Here is an 18,169-nt window from a genome sequence, read left to right as displayed (position 1 = left end):
GATGGCTAACAGGAGCTGATCAATACAGTGGATAAATGAGCAGTGAACCTTGAGCACTGTGACAATGAGCTTCTAAGGGAGTTACCCTGGGCCATAGTTAATTAAAAGCAAAATAAGCAGCTTCCTTCGGCTGGAACTGCAGCTTTTGAGACATAATCGTATTCCTCACTCACAATCACTTACCATTAGGAGATGCAAGAGCCATGAAATTATATACTAGAGATTATGTTTAATAGCTTTGTGATTATTCTTTTACTGCCTTGTGTCCTCTGTTTAACTTAGACTTTTAACAATTTAATATTGGTGTGGCTGAAATGAGTAAACAGTGAAAGCAGGATAATCTAATGTCATTTGACAAGGGGCTACAGAGTTGAGAATTGTTTTCCCTGCTCTGAGAATCTTTCCATTTAAGTAAAAATCGGCAAGTCTCTTCCCTCCCTCTTTGGAGTGTGTCTCTGTTTGTTACCAGGTTCACTTCTGTTACTAGGTTCATAGCAATAGAAATAAGTTGTTTACTTGATTTAAGGCAGCTTTCTTACACTCTTCTTCATGGGAGATCCTTCGTAGAACATCTCTTTGTAGCAAATGGGGACATGTGAAAATTCGTGATGATGCATGGGAATAATGAATGATGGAGGGAACAGAGATATTACATCCATTGGCTTGCCTCCCCCTCCACACACCTGTTGTAGGCGTTTTGAGGACTTGAAACCTGAAGGGTGGGTAAGTTGATGGTGAGGACAAAAAGGGCATTCCTCTTCTCTCTTTGATACTCTACCTATAATGAGCCCAAATGATCACATTCACACAGATCATTATACAAAGGGTATTATAGAATTTTAAGAGTTAGAGGGGACTTTGGAAGTCATTTGGTCCAACCCTTTTCTCAGTGCAGGGTGCAAGGACAGCAGACCCAACAACAGCCCATCCAGCATCTGCTTAAAAATGCATACCTCCAATGGCAGGCTGCTTTTACTTCTGCACAGCTTTTCTTAGGGAGTTTTTCCTAATGCTTTAGGGAGTTTTTCCTAATGCTTAGCAAGAGTCTTCTTCCCTTCCATTTCCACCCATTGACTTGGTTTTTGTTCTGGAGTAGTAGAGAACAAGTCTGGTCCTTCTGTGTGACATCTCTCCAGGTATTTGAAGACTGCAATTAGGTAAATGCCTCCTTTAATTATCTCTAGGCAAAACATGCCAAGCAATTTCTATGGTTCTCCATAGATCTTGGTTGTTCAGTGGGCAAGGAGGAAAAAATAATAATCTAAAAAGGCGTATAGGAATTACTTACTGTGTGGTGAGATTTTCCTTTGGGGCTTTATTTTATTGGAATGTGAACTTTTAAATAAAACAGCAATAATGAATTCTCTCCATCCTTTTTATTGAAAATTTTGGCTCAGTCCCCTAGTGCCCATTCCCCATGGGCTGTAGTGGTTGACAGGGTGGTGGTGTTCACCAGGCTTCCCAGTACTGTTAATGTCAGTGACCAAAAGGGAGAGCCACAGGGAGCTCAGCACTGATTGGCCACTCTGCCTGTGCCACTGTGCTGCCCGCTATTGCCATACCCTCCAACATTTCTCCATATGACTGGGTTGCCCCAGCCACTCTGGGCAGCTTCCAACATATGTAAAAACATAATGAAACATTAAACGTTAAAAAAACTTCCCTATACAGGGCTGCCTTCAGATGTCTTCTAAAGTACTGTAACTTGTATAGTTAGTTATCTCCTTGGCTCGGGGGCCACATAACTCCGTACCCTCCAACATTTCTCTGGTGAAAATAGGAATGTTCTAAGGAAAAGCAGTAAATTCCAGGATCAAATCAGAAACTGGGATGGCTTCTGTAAATCCAGGACTGTCCCTGGAAAATAGGGACACTTGGAGGGCAACTACCGGTAACTCTGTAACCAAGCCCTAAGTGTGTGCATATATAAAAGAGTCATGTATATCTGATAACTCATTTTCCCATTTCCCCCTTCCTCCACATTCCTCCTCTTCCTTTGTTTTCTCTGTGCCATTTTTTTTTTACATTGTAAGCTCTGCAAGGCAGGGGCCTCTCCTCTGTCTTCCTCTTCAATGCACATTCATGGTGCTATAAAAATAAAAGAAGTATTGAACTTCCAAATTGGTGCATGTCCAGTTTTTAAACATGTTTCTCACTTGCCAAAGCCTAAGAGGGGATAGCCTATTGGGGGATGCCCAGAGCAAAATGTGCAATATATTCCCTCCTTCTCAAAGATCCTTTCCACATGTGGAATGTAAAGGTACACTTTCTCCTTCAACAGGCATGCAAATCTTCTGTGCTCTCTGGCATTGTACTGAAACAATGACATTCTCTGAACTGCACTAAGCTATTGTTGCTGCTAGCTAAAAAGGATCAAATAAGGTGTGTGGGCAGGAAATCTGAAGTGGGTGGCATTGCGACCTCTTATCAGTTTGCTTTTATGGAATCCTTTAAAGTCCTGGGTGAAGTTTAGCTCTCTGGGTACCTGCTGCATGGTTAGCATGTATACGTCTACAAATACATTTTTAAAAGATGCTGCTAAAACATCAGTACTGAACAAGAGCAACTGAAACGTCACCTTCTCGAAATAAAATATTTGTTTGGAATAATCTGCCAGGAATTTTAGATTTTGCAGAGGTTATCCATTTATAGTGCCAGCCTTATGAATCCCCAGGTTGCAAGTTTACCAGCTACACTTTAACAAAGTATAACCTATATTTGTTGTGGGTTCAGTTCAGGCTTTGTACAACAATAATTGTAGAAAGGGATAAACTTTTATTTCATTCTCTGTTATTATCAATAACCCTATACTTCTGCTAATGCATACATATAGCCCAAGGTAAGCACAAGGAAATGTAAACATCTCTTGTTACAAAATCTAGATCTTGAGATTTCAGTAGTTCACAATACGGCATTTTTCCATCTCCTCTTGGATATCAGTTAGTTTCTAATTAGTTGCAGGTCCCTTCTGGAGTCTGTCCAGAAGAGCCAATCCCTTAGTTGACACTTCACCTCTAATACAGTGGTACCTCAGATTACAGACACTTCAGGTTACAGACTTCGCTAACCCAGAAATAGTACCTCGGGTTAAGAACTTTGCTTCAGGATGAGAACAGAAATCGCGTGGCGTCAGCGTGGCGTCAGCAGAAAGCCCCATTAGCTAAAGTGGTACCTCAGGTTAAGAACGGACCTCCAGAATGAATTAAGTTCTTAACCCGAGGTACCACTGTATTAGAGTTTTAAGGTTCAGCATTTTTTCCTCCTAATCCTTGTGAATGAAGGCTTGTATAAGTTACCCCCAAAAACCCATTCTTCTGGAATTGCTAAGAATGGTTACTGAAAATAGTATTGATTTATTGCTAGATAACAAATTATGTTTATTTTTAGCACAAGCAACCTGTAGCCCATTTGCTCATTATTGTTCCAGTTCTTTTTGCTGTTGCACGTAAGAGATATATTTGTGTTTTGTTGTGCATGCTGGGTCTTCTTTTTATGTACCCTGCTCTGGGATTGTTAGAACAAAGAGTGGGCAATAAATAGTTGAAATAAATGTCAACTTTTCAGTGTTCATCTTGGGAATCAGAAATTCCGAACAGAACTGTGCTTCTTGGTTTAATTAGAATTATCCATATGTAGCAGTTAGCAATGCATATTTAAATGTGAACTTGGCTTACCAGCTGGCTAGCTCCTTTGCATATACATGCAAAATTATTTAAATTTCTCACTATTTGAATGAGATCATTAAAGTTACACTTCTGCTAGACATTGTTCTTCTCAAAATCTAGCTTATTTGTATCTGGAGAGGTATAGAAAGCTTAGAAATTCTGTAGTCCCTGTCCAGAGTGACTGCATATGATATGTGTGGCTGCCTTCTCCAGTTTCACAGGAGAGAAGTGGATAATTCTTTAGTGACGAAACTGGAATATGGATCCTTCTTCCTTCTACTCCCTGGGAGGTTTGAGCTACTCCTGCCACAGAGTTGTTGTTGTTTAGTTGTTTAGTCGTGTCCGACTCTTGTGACCCCATGGATAGCAAGTTGGGGGTGGCATTCTTCAGGTGTCTTGCATCTCCTCTGATCCTATGCATTAAAATTATTTTCCTAATAACGGGAAATGATCTAGCAACTATTCACAGCACAGAACTTGATTTTCCCTCATTGCAGAAGGTCCCACGTTCGATCCCCAACAGCTCCAGTTAAGGCGGGAATATCCTCTGTCTGAAATCCTATAGAGCTGCTGCTGGCCTGTGCAGACTGTACTAAGCTAGATGGGCTGATGGTACTGACTGGGTATAAATACAGATACACTATTGGCAAAACCTATTGGTGTTTCGCAACTTTCTGACTAGTTGCAGCACCTTAGCCAGACCTAGCAGAGTAAACGCAGAATCCACGGAAGCAATTGGCAACTTGGCTGCAGACAGGATAGACGAAGCAGGAACCAGGAACTTATAGTTAGGTGTTTATTATATACAGTGGACTATTTACAGGAACAGAACACGGATCTTTAGCTAGCTCTCTCATACACGACTCACAACTCCTACACTGACACAGAACAACTGAACTCCTGAACTACCAGTTAGTAGACCATTAATTATCGCTCCCTTGAGAGAGCTTGACCACTCAGGGAGCTGTCTCCATGCCTCTGTTATCTCCAGGCAGACTTACTCCTTCAGATTGCCTTCTGGCTGTCTGCCAAACCTTAATTGACTCTGTGTGAGTAGCTGCACGTACACAGTTTCCCCAACATACACCTGTGGCTTGCTAGCAATATCATTGCATATCTTGGAAAAGGTAGCCAAATTCCAGGAACACGTTAGTTTTTTCTCTGCTTGTACAATCCTTATCTGTTTAGGAATATGGGCTTGCACCGAATGCATATGCAGTCAGTCTGAGAGACGGGGCACCTAAGCAGGCATATTCAGAACTCTGTTTTGGAGAGAAATACAATCTGATTTAGTACTGCTGTTGACTTGGGCAGAGTGACACTTGCTATAGCTGCCTCAGTGACTGAGACGACCAAGATAGGACAATGCCGGAGTTATGTTGTGTCAGTCTCTCAGGATTTATCCTCTGATCACAACCTATAGATGTTAGCTATCAATAGGCCCATACTTTGTGGGTTAAAATTCTCTTCATGCTCCAGAGTGCCTGACATAGTGAGTAATACAGCCTGGGTAGATGTCAAGCTCAGGTTCTTGTAACCCCTGCCACCACAAAGTCCACCATCATTGACTGAGAGGTCCCCATTGCAGAAGCTTCTGCTGTTGTGTCTTGGTGCCCTTGGTGAGCACTTGGCCCAAGCGTGTTATCATTCTCTTTCCGTACCCCACTCCCTGGCTTGAAGTTGAAACAAACGTCTTTGGTGACAGCAGCATAAGTTCTATTGGAGTTGGCTATTGAGTTAATCTATGATAAACCTCTTTTGGAGGAACCAGGACATTTGGCTGGAGCAGGTCAGTAAACTGCCATTCTCTCACACCATCACAGGCCCGATTCCCCTTGGTGCTTGATCACACCACTGCCACCTCTTCCCTGTACATTTATATGCACACGCAAACTGAGATCTGCCAAATGCTCAATATTAGAAGGGAGTATGGGAATATTAATTTGGTGCCTGGGTTCGTCCAGTTAAAGGAAATATCCGAAAAGAAACACGACTCCAAAACAGAACTGAGGGATGGAATACAGCTGTACATCAACAGATTAACTAATCACACTAATTCTGGAAGAATCTGGAGGTGGGGAGGGGAAACTAGATGCAAGCAAATAATGCCCCCAAGTGTCTCATAGCTCTAGGCTGAGGCATGGGAACAAAAATAATTGTAAGGTAAATCCACCCAACTTTAGCTGTTATGTTTGGTGTTCTATATATGATGCAATTTGCTAAATCTAGGGGGAAAAGATTTGCATAGCTAATGTCCCTAGTGCATAGCCTCCTAATTTCCTGTTTTCCTAGTTTAATCTTTTATTTCCAATTATCCCCCCTTCCCCACAATCTGGTCCCATCTCTGACTGGTAGAACTGCGGCTATGCTTTTTTGTAAGTATATTTTGCAAGCCACGAGTCTAGCCATCACAATATCTCCCAACTACTCTGAAATAAAGGTTGAGAAAACACTTTTCTTTGAAATCTGATAGAGTGCCAGCAACTACAATGTGAAGCAAATGTGTCTTGTTTTCCATTATCTGGGTAGAAAGGTGACAATCTTCTTCCCTTGAATTTTGGACTTGTGTGGCTCCCAATTGAACTGCAGCAGCTAGAGAAATTTGAGATCTTCCAATCCTTGTTTAATGGCAACTAAGGACTCATTCCATGATGCTAAATGTGTTTTTGTTAATGGTTGTGAACTAATAGTTTTATAGGTCTGTTCTGGTTACTGTCAAGGTTTGTGGCACGACTTGATGCTCTTCTGATTCATTGGTCACCTCATGAGAGCAAGAGCCCTTCCCGAATTTGCTTCAGTTACTACCAGCTTGATTTAAATTACACAACAATGGAGAGAAACCTTAATGCTCAGATTTCAATATTGGTTCCATAACTGCTTTCAGTTGAATAATGGGTTGGTTAGAGGAACAAGAACTGTCACTCTCCCTGCAACTGTCTCGTTCTCAAAAGGTCTGCTGTGGCCAGTCAATATTTTTTGTGGCCTGAATCTTGACAGCAGATTGAGGAAGAAAGGCAAGAAAGATGCAGGGTGAGTCCAGTTCAGCAACAAAGCAATAGAGCCCCCATCTTCTTCCCGCCTTAAAGACTGCAACTTGATCATCGTAAGGTGGTAGCAAAGCTATCAAAAAAGAAGTGGAAACCCAGCTTAACATATGTATATCCCCCCCCCCCCCGTGCTGAATGATGATGCCATAATCCAGTCATCCAATAAGTAGATACTTTCCTCCAGGGTTGCAGTTTTCATCTAACTTTGAAGCACTTTCAGAAATAAAAACTACACAAGTTAATGATTAGAATAACAGCTGACAGTACAGTATTTTGAATTCTGAAATTTAGGAGAAATCGTGACTGGCAACTTGAAGAAGTTCTTTATTCTATCATTGCTGGCTGAGCTCTGTTTGCCTTAAAGTAGTTGCCCTGCTGTTCCTGTCTTTTTGTTTGTTTTTTGCAGGGTGTGAGTAAGGGATCTCTGCATTTTTACCACAAGATGGAGCTCCAGGAACTAGGTTTTTCAAACAGATAAGGACACTTAATGGATTTTCCATTGACTGCTTTTATATATTCAGTGGTCCAAACTGTGGAAGTATTCTAATGAAGGATTCTTTCAGAATGCCTAAGACCACCGAAGTTGTTGTTTGGTGGTTGCAAAAGGTCACTAAGCTTTTTAGGGAACATGGTTGTCTGACTTGCTCAGTACCACATAGTGTTTCCACTGAGATTACTTTATTTTAGAAAGCAACCAAAACATTTGTGGACCTTGCTTTGATTATGGCTTAGTGTGCGTGTGCAGTATTAAAACATAGTTTAAAAGAACCTATGTTCTTTTTCTCCAAACAAACCATGAATGGTAACCCAAGAACAAACTTTAGTTTCTACTCATGATTTGTTTGGAGAGAAACAAACCATTAGCCCAGGTTTGCAATTAAGAATAAACCAGATTCTGGCTTCCTCCTGGCTTGGCTTGATTCTAAGTGTGTTAGGAGAAGGGGAGAAGCAACTCTCTGGAAAAGAAACAAACCTTTCTGCATCTTTCTTGGGGAATGGGTAGGGGATTCATAGAATCATGCAACTTACTTTGACCTCCCTGCATACAATGTATCAATAAATTTTAAAATCCATTCTTCGATACTGAACAGTGTTGTGTTTTTTTAAAGTTTTTAAATGAGCCAAGTGTGCTTCGTGTGGCTGTCACCCAGGCTGCCATCTAAAGTCAAATGATTATTACAGTCAAGAAATGTACATTTGATGCTTGCTTCAGATCTTTGTTGAGTGGGGTAATTTATCCAGAGATTAATTGCACTTAATTATATTGTCAAAATGAGTTAGTTGTGTGTGCCGTGCTCAATTTGAACGAATTTGTACTTGTCTCATCTATTTGATGGCATTGCATTGTGATGGCATCCCACTGCTACTCACACAGCGTCTTTTATTCTTGCTTGCATAGTTTCATTTTGCTGTATTTGCTCATCTTCGAAATACACATTCAAAACATCTTCTGTTATTCAGTATCGCGAGGGAGCATTGTGATGCCTGAAACCAGTGTGACTGGGTCTCATTTCTGCTTACATGAGCAGATGCTATATATTTCAGGCTGGTTAGAATTCCCCACTCACTCCTTATTTACTTTTCCTTCAGTCAGGACACATTCTGAGCCCTCATCAAACCTTTTGGAAATCCACAAATTGAGTTAGGAAGTTTAAAAGCATCATAAACTGGTTTGAGTAAAAGGATTGAATAAACAGAAGACAGAACTTCTAACCTGACATTTGTTTAGGCTCTCAACAGCTGTTGAACCTTTAACACTTCAAGACTTCCAGAAAACCTTGCTGAATAAGGTCCACCAAGAAACCCTCCTATGTGGGAATGTTACAAACTGAGATGCCCTATGAGAATGACAGGAAACTGAGTGTTTGCAAACTACACAATGCTCTGTGGAAGAGACGGGGAACCTCTGGCCCTCCAGATGTTGTTACACTCCAACTAGCCGCAACCATCATGGCTAACAAACAGAGATGATGAGAGCTATTGTTGGCATCCGTTGTCTTGGGAGACAATGGAGAAGTGTACTTGGGGTAGGGGATGAAGTCCAGCTGTTGGAAGGTTGCAGTGTCTGCTGTGGCTGCAGAGACCAATATGGAAGAGACATGTTTTGTTGCAGCTGGGGCAGATGAAGGTATCCAGTAGTGCTGCTGCAGATGCAGCATAGCGTTTCTTTTCTCTTCACTCCTCCCAGTGGTCATTCCTCCTCTGGTCACTGCTATGAATTCACAACCTGACTGTCGGTCTCCAGGCACTGCAAGGGATTCCAACACGATGTGGTTGATGTTGCCAGCTTGCAGACATTTTTGTAACGCACAGTTGGTCTGCACACAAGCCAGATGTTGGAAGCCTGCTCCCCGTAGAGCACGTCCTTGGGGATCCTGCCATCTTCCATTCTGTGGAAATGACCAAGCCAGTGCAGACAGTGCTAAGACAGGAGTGTGAACATGCTGGGAGAGCACATCTCTGTTTGAAACTCTGTCCTGCCATGTGATATACAAAATCTTCAAGTCACAGTGCATGTGGAAGGCTGGGGTTGCATATATCCCATCACTGCATTTGAAGAGAACAGGAAACTACAAGGTATTAGCTGTGTATAAATTTTATAACCAGTGAAGCAACCTTTCATAGATGGTTGAGTTAACAGATTATACATCTCTGCCAGTGCTAAATGTATTTAAAATATGATGTTTGTATGTACTTAGCACAGCATGAATTATTATTTTTTTAATCTTCCATGCAATGATTTGATTGATTTGTATTTTTTGTAATCTGCTTATTTCTCCAGATATACAGTGTGGCTACCATGCAGTAGTAAAAACCAGAATAAAACACAAGGTTGTATCCAACTTAAGTTATACTTGGAACAGACCCACTGAAATCAGTGGACTTAAGCCCTGCCCATTAATTTCAATGGCTCTACCCATGAGTCACACTTAATTTGCTACAAACTCATAATCCCTTTCAAAGGCCAATTTACATTGAAATAAGTTAACAATATCTAACCTGCTTAACGAATGCCAGCAAATTAGGTAAATAGTTTGCACTCTATTAGAAATCTTTCAGGGCCTTCCATAGTTTCACTGACAGTGAGCTTCTGTCAGTAAGGACCCACTTAAGCAATGCTCATCAGATTTGTTGATTATGTGGGATTTATTTATAAATCATTGGAATACAATGAAAATGTATCTCCCTCACTGTCTCTCTCCTCCATTAATATATTTTTATATATACTTCCTGTATGAAGTAGTGTCTATGATATGTTTTGTCTTTTATATATTTCAATATAAAAGTTTAAAACATTGGATTTTAACATCTGTATAGTGTCTGAAAGCATTATATGAAGTGCACATGTGGTTAAGTCAATAAATTCTGGTCCCTTTGGGTTTCATTTGTCTGTCTTACTGGAACAGGATGTTTTTATTTAAATCAAATCCCACAAATTAGACATTCTTACAAGAGAACATGTCTGATTATTTTCTTATTACAGTTTGCTAATAACTTTTCCAAAGCCTGCCTTGTCATAGTATATAAAAACTGCTACAAATATGGTATCTAATTCTGGTTAGTAGGTGGACAGACTTGCCGTATGAAGTATTCTTTAAAGAAAAAAATGTACAAAAAAAAAATAAAACTGTCTTTTATAAATTAAAGAGATAATAAGCTTTCATTTTATTTCTTAAAGGTAGCACTGTATTTTGAAAGAGAAAAACTAGCAAAGCTTATCACATTGTGCAATGGGTCTCAATTAATGAGATGTCAATAACGCCAACGAGAGAGCAAAAAAGGGAGGAGAACGGGTTACTTACTATGAGTTACTCATTTAGCATGAGTAGTGCTGTGCAGATAGTTGCTCAAAATTGCATTCTGCAATGTACATTTGAAATGAATACTTCCGCTTTAGCTCGTATAATAGTTAATGGAAATCTGGTAGATTTTTAAACATTAGAAGGGGATTGCATGCCATTGTTTCCACAAGTGGTGTTCATAGTGGTACTGCATGTTTGAGTAACATCAAAGTGATCCAAGTGTGGTTCCCTGCATATAGAAAATACCTACTTAAAAGTGTCCGGGAGAATGACTTGGATTTAAAAATAAAAATTCGAGTACCACAATTCAAGTAGTCCATAGTAGGTATTAAAAACACCTATCCTGGGTAGAAGACTACTTTCACCAATTCGTTTAAATTAAAATAAATAAATATATCCCTACACTAAAATGATTTCATGCAGTTGCATCCATGTCAGGGCGCTTTAATGAGTAGCAGGGCTGTGTTTTATTCCTAGACAAGCTAAGCCTGCACACAAATTTTGTACATAAATCTACACTTATTTAATTTTAATTCCTGAGTTGGATCTGTGGGTGAAATACAGGTGCCAGCAGAAGCTATTCTGCCAAGGATTAGATTTAGACCAGGGAGCTTTGCATCGACAAGATAAAGGCTGTAATTAACATTAAAAACTGCAGAAATAAAGGCAGTTAATAAACATGTGTGTTGTGTGCAGGCAAGTTGGTTGCAATCCCTTTTATGATTCCCAGAGAGCATATTTGTGATTGAACATAATGGTTTATAATGCCATTGGCTTGCTTTTCACACAAGGGCAGCCCCCCCCCCATCTTTTCTCCATTAGGTGTCTCAAATAACTGCTCCTTTTTTTCCTGACTTCCCCCTCTGCTTCTGACTTGCGTTGGAAAATATAACACCACACAGCAAAAAAAGAAGTATGTTCAAATTATTTGGCTTTAATGGTTCTTAATTCCTTAAGTCCTGGCTTGAGTGCATCATTGCATTCTTCCATTTTATTAGCATACTCCACTATGTAGAATATGGTGGGTCTTGCTTTTGAGTAAATGTGCATAGGATTGGGCTTCATGCCTAAAATTCCAACTATGCGTGTTCCTATTTATTACATTCACACCCTCCTTTTCAATATACTCTCAAAAGAAATCATAATAACTTATTGGTAGTGAATGCAGAACAGGGAATCCAACAAAGATCAAAGAATTAGGCTTGGAGTGGAGGAGGCAGTTCTCAAGTTAGCCACATAGCAAGGTGTTCAGTGCTTGAAAGATCAGAACCAGTATGGTTTGGAAATGGATCAGTATGCCTTGGAAATGCTTTTGACAGTGGTGGTAGAACCTAGCCATCATAACTAGTAGCCATTTACAGTATAGTCTTTTGCTCCATGAACTTGTCTAATCCTTGTTTAAAGTCATACAAGTTGGTGGCAATCACAATCTCTTGTAACTAGCTTCTCTTAGTAGCTTGAAAAATAATTTACTAGAATGCTAAGAGGCTGGCAGCAAGGAAAGGTACTACCTTGTAGAAGGGTACTAATAAATTACGTTCTATCATGCAAACAAGGAATGGAGCAATCTGTGCCTCCATTGCCATCCTGATCACCCCCTGCTCATGTATTGCTACCAGACAAAGAGTTAAGTACAAGGTTGATATAAGTTTTGATAGTAAGAACAGCAGTAATGGAAGAGAATGAGGGCAGCAAGAGATGAATGCGTATGTTACGCACTTTGGCATGGAATTTAGAGAATTATGCTTGAGCCTTCATGGAGGTCTTTGAGATTTTGGGACCTGGTGTATGTTTATATATGAATACAAATATCTGGAACCAAACGTAAATGTGTGTAATTATATACAAAGAATGTGAGATTTTTATTCCACCAAATACCCTCCCCACTCTTTCCTGCCAAAAGGAAAATATGGATATGCAGACAGAGTATTCCCCAAACTTTCAATTCAAACTGCTAAAATAAAACTACAAGGGCTGTTAATCCTTCTGCTTGCGGGTATAGACTTGTATCAACAACTGTGGTCAAGAGACATTTCAGCAGCTTTGTGGTAGATTTTGCAAAATTAGGTTCCTGCTGATGGTTTTATGACTTCTTCTTAAGTATCCAGCCTAGACTACTGAAGATGGTTTGGATGGGCCATTAGTTATTTAAAGGATGGTAAATTTTTAAGTTCATAATTTAGTTTTATGGACGTTTGTTTTAGATGGTACAAGAGAAGGCAGCAAAATGTACCAAAATGTGTTCATACCTACCAAACTTATTTAAACATTTATATTTTCTTTACCTTGCTCCTCAGATGTAAAAGCTTACATATCAATAATTAAAATTTTTAAAAGACAACCCCTGCCTTCAAGCTCACAGTCTAAAAGTCATAACACAAAAGGAAAAAGGGGGATGGGGAGGTGGGAGCAAGACAAAAAAACCTCTAGTCCATGGAATGTGTCTTAATGTTAGGAATGTCTAACTGGGAAGGTTTGTTCTGTCACCTTGTGTTTCCTCTACTACCAGGGTTACTTGTTGTTGTTTAGTCGTTTAGTCGTGACTGACTCTTCATGACCCCATGGACTAGAGCATGCCAGGCACTCCTGTCTTCCACTGCCTCCCGCAGTTTGGTCAGACTCATGTTTGTAGCTTCGAGAACGCTGTCCAACCATCTCGTCCTCTGTCTTCCCCTTCTTCTTGTGCCCTCAATCTTGCCCAACATCAGGGTCTTTTCCAGGGAGTCTTCTCTTCTCATGAGGTGGCCAAAGTATTGGAGCCTCAGCTTCACGATCTGTCCTTCCAGTGAGCACTCAGGGCTGATTTCCTTAAGAATGGATACGTTTGATCTTCTTGCAGTCCATGGGACTCTCAAGAGTCTCCTCCAGCACCATAATTCAAAAGCATCAATTCTTCGGCGATCAGCCTTCTTGATGGTCCAGCTCTCACTTCCATACATCACTACTGGGAAAACCAGGGTTACTAGAGACTGTTAAATAGAGATTAGGCACAAATCTGGCTAGTCACACCTTCAGTAGTATAGGTCCCTCTTCAGCCACCTTCTCCCTTTCCTGATCCTTCCTCATTGCCAATGCAAATGAGAATTTTATTGGTTTCTTCAAGGCTCCTCCTCCTCTTACCAACGTTACAAAACTCCAGCTGTTTTCTGCTCATTCTTCATCAATACTTCCTCAAGCCCTGACCAAGCCTTCACCTATGTCTTGAAGGTGCAAGATTCCCCAATTAGCAGAACCATATGCTGCAAAGTTTTGCTAAGATGTACCCACTCAGATTACAAGTAAGGAATAGCATGTTTGAATACTCTCTCATATAAAAAGCTTTCTCCATACAGAACACTTGCAAGTTAGGGACACAATTGCTTTTTAAATTCAGTTGTAGTGGAGCAATAGACACAAGTTTTTCCTATTGTCTGGGGATGGGCAATTTGTGGTAATATCACGGGGATGGGCAATTTGTGGTAATATCACGAATTTTATGGTCTTTTTTTTTTTAAAGTATACTTAAAACCATTTGCTTTTTAGGGGCTACCCCAAATTTCTTCAAAAAATTGCTTTGCTACCCCACATTTTCTTCAAAAATGTGCTTTGCATCGGTAAATACCACAGAGTGATCAACATTTTCAAAAGTAAGGGGTCCGTGGCTTGGCTTTTGAAAAATAGGGGGGTCCTCAGTAATTACCTAATTGGGAACCACTGCTGTACATGGATGAACACAGTGGCTTGCTTCTGTTTATAATCAGGCTTCTCCTTTCATGGAGTCATGACCCAATAAGTTCCCAAGCATTGAGGCATAAGCTGCTTCTCCTGCACAGTGTCTCAGCCAGAGGCCTCTCCACCTTCACTAATTTGGCGTGGAGGGGTGTTGGGGTATCTGACTGTCTGTGTAGGCAGGAGCCTGGCAATGGGGAAGGGGTTGTCTTCAGCGTCTGGGGCTAGTGATAACCAGTGAACTTGGATGAGGGCCCTGGTGCCATTGTCAGAGGGGCAGGTTAGTATTGGCATTGTTGTGGGTTCACAAAAAGCATATCTTGCTAGAGAGTGATTTTGAAAGGACAGCTTGTTTATTACAGAAGATTGAAGGCCTTATGTGATGAAAACAATGTATAATTCTCATAAATCCTGCCAGATGTTGACAAGGAATAATGTGTCAAGCAACAAAGCATTGAGGGTTGTTATGAGGGAGGCCAGTATGGGCATTGGCTTAAAGTGGTTGCCAGTGTCGTCTTGATTCTAAAAGCAGGAAAGGGGGGCTTGTAGTTTACTGTATAGCAAAAATGCAAAATATTTCAGTGAATATCTGTCACCTGATTGGTCTCTTTACATGCTAGTTCCTAATGCTTGGGAGCTGCTGCTAGTTTGGGGAGTTTGATCCCATGATGTAAAGTTGTTTACTATGTTTTAATGCACAGGAAAAGGTAAAGGGTAAAGGGACCCCTGACCATTAGGTCCAGTTGTGGCCGATTCTGGGGTTGCGGCGCTCTTCTCACTTTATTGGCCGAGGGAGCCGGCGTACAGCTTCTGGGTCATGTGGCCAGCATGACTAAGCTGCTTCTGGCAAACCAGAGCAGCGCATGGAAACGCCGTTTACCTTCCCGCTGGAGCCGTACCTATTTATCTACTTGCACTTTGACATGCTTTCAAACTGCTAGGTTGACAAGAGCTGGGACCGAGCAACGGGAGCTCACCCCATCGTGGGGATTCGAACCGCAGACCTTCTGATCGGCAAGTCCTAGGCTCTGTGGTTTAACCCACAGCGCCACCTGCGTCCCAGGAAACCCATCACTAAATAATTGGATTTGGTTAACAACATATCTGAGATGCTGTTTTCTTTCCTTCCAGAGACCCCAGCTCTCCTTTCCTTCACTGAAGCAGAAATGGGAAGAATATCGGCTCCAGTGTTTGGAGTATCTCCATGAAACACCCCCTCTTATGGCAGGTAAGGCTGCTCAGCACAAATGGCACTCCCAAAGAGCATCCTAACTGCATACTGCTACAGTTCTCATAGGCCATAATGTGCTTTCCATCATCTCCCCTTCCTATTAGTTTTTGCAACCTGGTCTACAGTGTCCTGAAGGGCCAAGTTCCTAACGATGGAAGGAAATGAATTTTGCTAAGTTATAGAGTGTGAGCCTCCCGCAGCTAGAAGAGAAGGATTGTAGCTCAGTTGTAGAGCTTGCTTTGCATACAAAAGGTTACAGGTTCCATCCCTGTTATCTTCAGCTGGTAGTGGAAAAGATGTCTTTCTGAACCTTGGAGACTCACTGTTGGTCTAAGTGAACAGTACTGAGCTACATGGGTCAATAGTCTGATTAAAATTAGGGGATGTTGTGTGGGATTTGGGAGGGAGTCAGAAACAAAAACAATAGTGGGCATCAAGTACATGCCCCCCGTCCTGTATTTGACAGACTAATTGTGGAGTGGCTCCACCTAGGCATGTACTCGTAACTTTTGCTGCTGGGTGCTCCAGTGCAGTGTGTGCCATAATTATTATGGGGGTGCTGGTCCATGTACAAGGGGGGAATTCCCCTACCTCACATTACAATGTTCAGTAAGCTGTCCCCCCTTTTTTTGCTATCTGCATTCAGAAGGGAAATGATTGTGTTTTAAGACAACATTTTTTATATATTTATTTTTTTAAAACACACATCCTGGTATTGTATTAATTAAAGGCATTTAGGATAGCTTACATTAAAAGTTTATATGTTCAAATATTAAACATATATATTACTGTAAGTATACAGTATCAGTGCATCATAGTGGTAGGAGTAATTTAGTCAGCTAAAATTACTTGGTAAAACAAATATGTATTAACAGGCTTTCTAAAACTGGACTTGGCAGGTGTCTATCAGAAAAGGGTTCCAGATTGGGACACTCTTGCTGAATATGTACCTGTTCCACTATAATAACCTTGATGAAATAAGGCAGATGGAAGAAGGCTGTATTGGATTGTTTTAAATGTGTGTATGCCCATATCAGGAGGAGGCAGCCTAAGATCCAAATTATGCAAGATTGATTGTATGTTGTTTTTTTAAAAAAATTACAAATTATTTTCATCATGCCCTTGCTTTATCACTTACATATCACAAAATGTTGGGTTGTTTTGACTGTATGACAGTATCAAAACCTGTACCAACCAACTGAATGAAAACACAACCTACTGTAACAAGTTCAGGTTTCTGGTCATTTGGTTCCTAGTAATTTGAAAAAGAAAGCCTGCAGCATTAAAATGTTCTGGTCCCAACCCACTGGAATGGATAAGACTCGATCTGTACCCCCACATATATATTAAAGCATTAGATTTTTCCATTGCTTCTTCTTAGAATTGCCCTGTAACATTAGAGAATGACACTTGCTGGTAGCAATAATAGTAAGAAGGTATTAATCTCTCTTTGCTCTGCTAGGCAGCCAACACTACACTCCTAGGCTGATGGTTTAATAAATCTGAAACTGAGCCTTTAGCGTGTTGAATAAGCTATAATGCTGATTGGTGGGCTTTTGTGTGAGTATTTCAGCAATGTGTCAGTGTGTATAGTGTAGAATTAAGAGCATGACAGCAGATCATTTGTATTGAGAAAAATACATAAGGTATGTTGAGTTATTGAACTAGCAAATGCAATGCCAGAGACGTGTGTTGCAAACCAGACAAAGCAGGATATCTGGTACCAGGATAGTACCTTCAATGGCAGCTGCTCCTCTTCCATAGGCTACAGTGATAATCTTAACAATTCAAGACCAAGTTGCTGGTCAGCTGAGACAGGTGAAGAACCACTGAAGTCATACTTAGCCATTTAGCAAGTAGAATTGGAGCTGATGGTGAAGCACAATCACCTTATGCCAGGGATTCAATGAGGAAAGCAACAAGGACCCAAGAAACGAGCTGAGGGCACATGACACAGCTGCCTTGCTGAAGCTAAGTAGATTAGGGTCTGGTCAGTATCTGGATGGGAGACCACCTAGGAACCCCATGAGTTTCAAGATAGACGATAAAGGGGATAGAAGTATATTGAATTAATAAACAGAATGGCAAGAACTTCACTAACAAATGCTGTGAATTGTTTGTGCAGTCTGTATTGAGTCATGCTATTAAATTACAGTTGTAGCTGTCTAGCAGCTTGAAGTAAATTGTAAAGATAGAATGGTTATTTTTCCTACCTCCTTCCCCCCCAATGTTTGTGTCTATGTGTTGTGGGGTGTTATTAGGGAACGGGCTGTCATTATTACAACACTTGGTTCTGGATTGGGTTTCTGTTCAGTCTTAGTTGCTGAACAGGGCTGTAGAAGCATTGAGACTGATGATTGGTGTAAGACACAAATAATGGATTTAGATCTCTTTTTGGGGGGGGGGTACCTATCTAATATTATATCCTCCCAACCTGGACTCTTGCAATGCAACCTCATAAAGCTGCTTCTTCATTTTCTTCCAATTTCTCTCCAAATATTCTCTATCTGTAGAAGGCAAGTTCTGCAACAGGACATTTGATGAATATGCATGCTGGCCTGATGGTCTGCCTGGCACCTATGTGAACATGAGCTGCCCTTGGTATCTTCCATCAGCTAGCCCAGGTAAGTACGTTTTCCTATCTTTGAAGAACATCCAGTATACACAATTTCTCTCCCACCAGCCTGCTAATTTTATTTATATGTTTGTTGCGTG

The 18,169-nt window shown here is 40.8% G+C and overlaps 1 protein-coding gene across 1 annotated transcript in view; it reads left to right on the top strand.

Annotated features, from left to right (window-relative positions):
* GLP1R (glucagon like peptide 1 receptor) overlaps nt 1-18,169 on the top strand; it is a 94,947-nt gene that overhangs the window by 22,243 nt on the left and 54,535 nt on the right. The window contains exons 2-3 of the mRNA XM_028724400.2: nt 15,355-15,451; nt 17,968-18,078. Of these exons, the coding sequence (XP_028580233.2) occupies nt 15,355-15,451; nt 17,968-18,078 (208 nt within the window). The remainder of the gene's footprint in view (nt 1-15,354; nt 15,452-17,967; nt 18,079-18,169) is intronic.

The sequence above is a fragment of the Podarcis muralis genome, chromosome 3, assembly GCF_964188315.1.
Source record: "Podarcis muralis chromosome 3, rPodMur119.hap1.1, whole genome shotgun sequence".
Classification (NCBI taxonomy): Eukaryota; Metazoa; Chordata; class Lepidosauria; order Squamata; family Lacertidae; genus Podarcis; species Podarcis muralis.
Note: the sequence above shows the minus strand (reverse complement) of the source record. Positions and strands in the feature narration are given on the sequence as shown.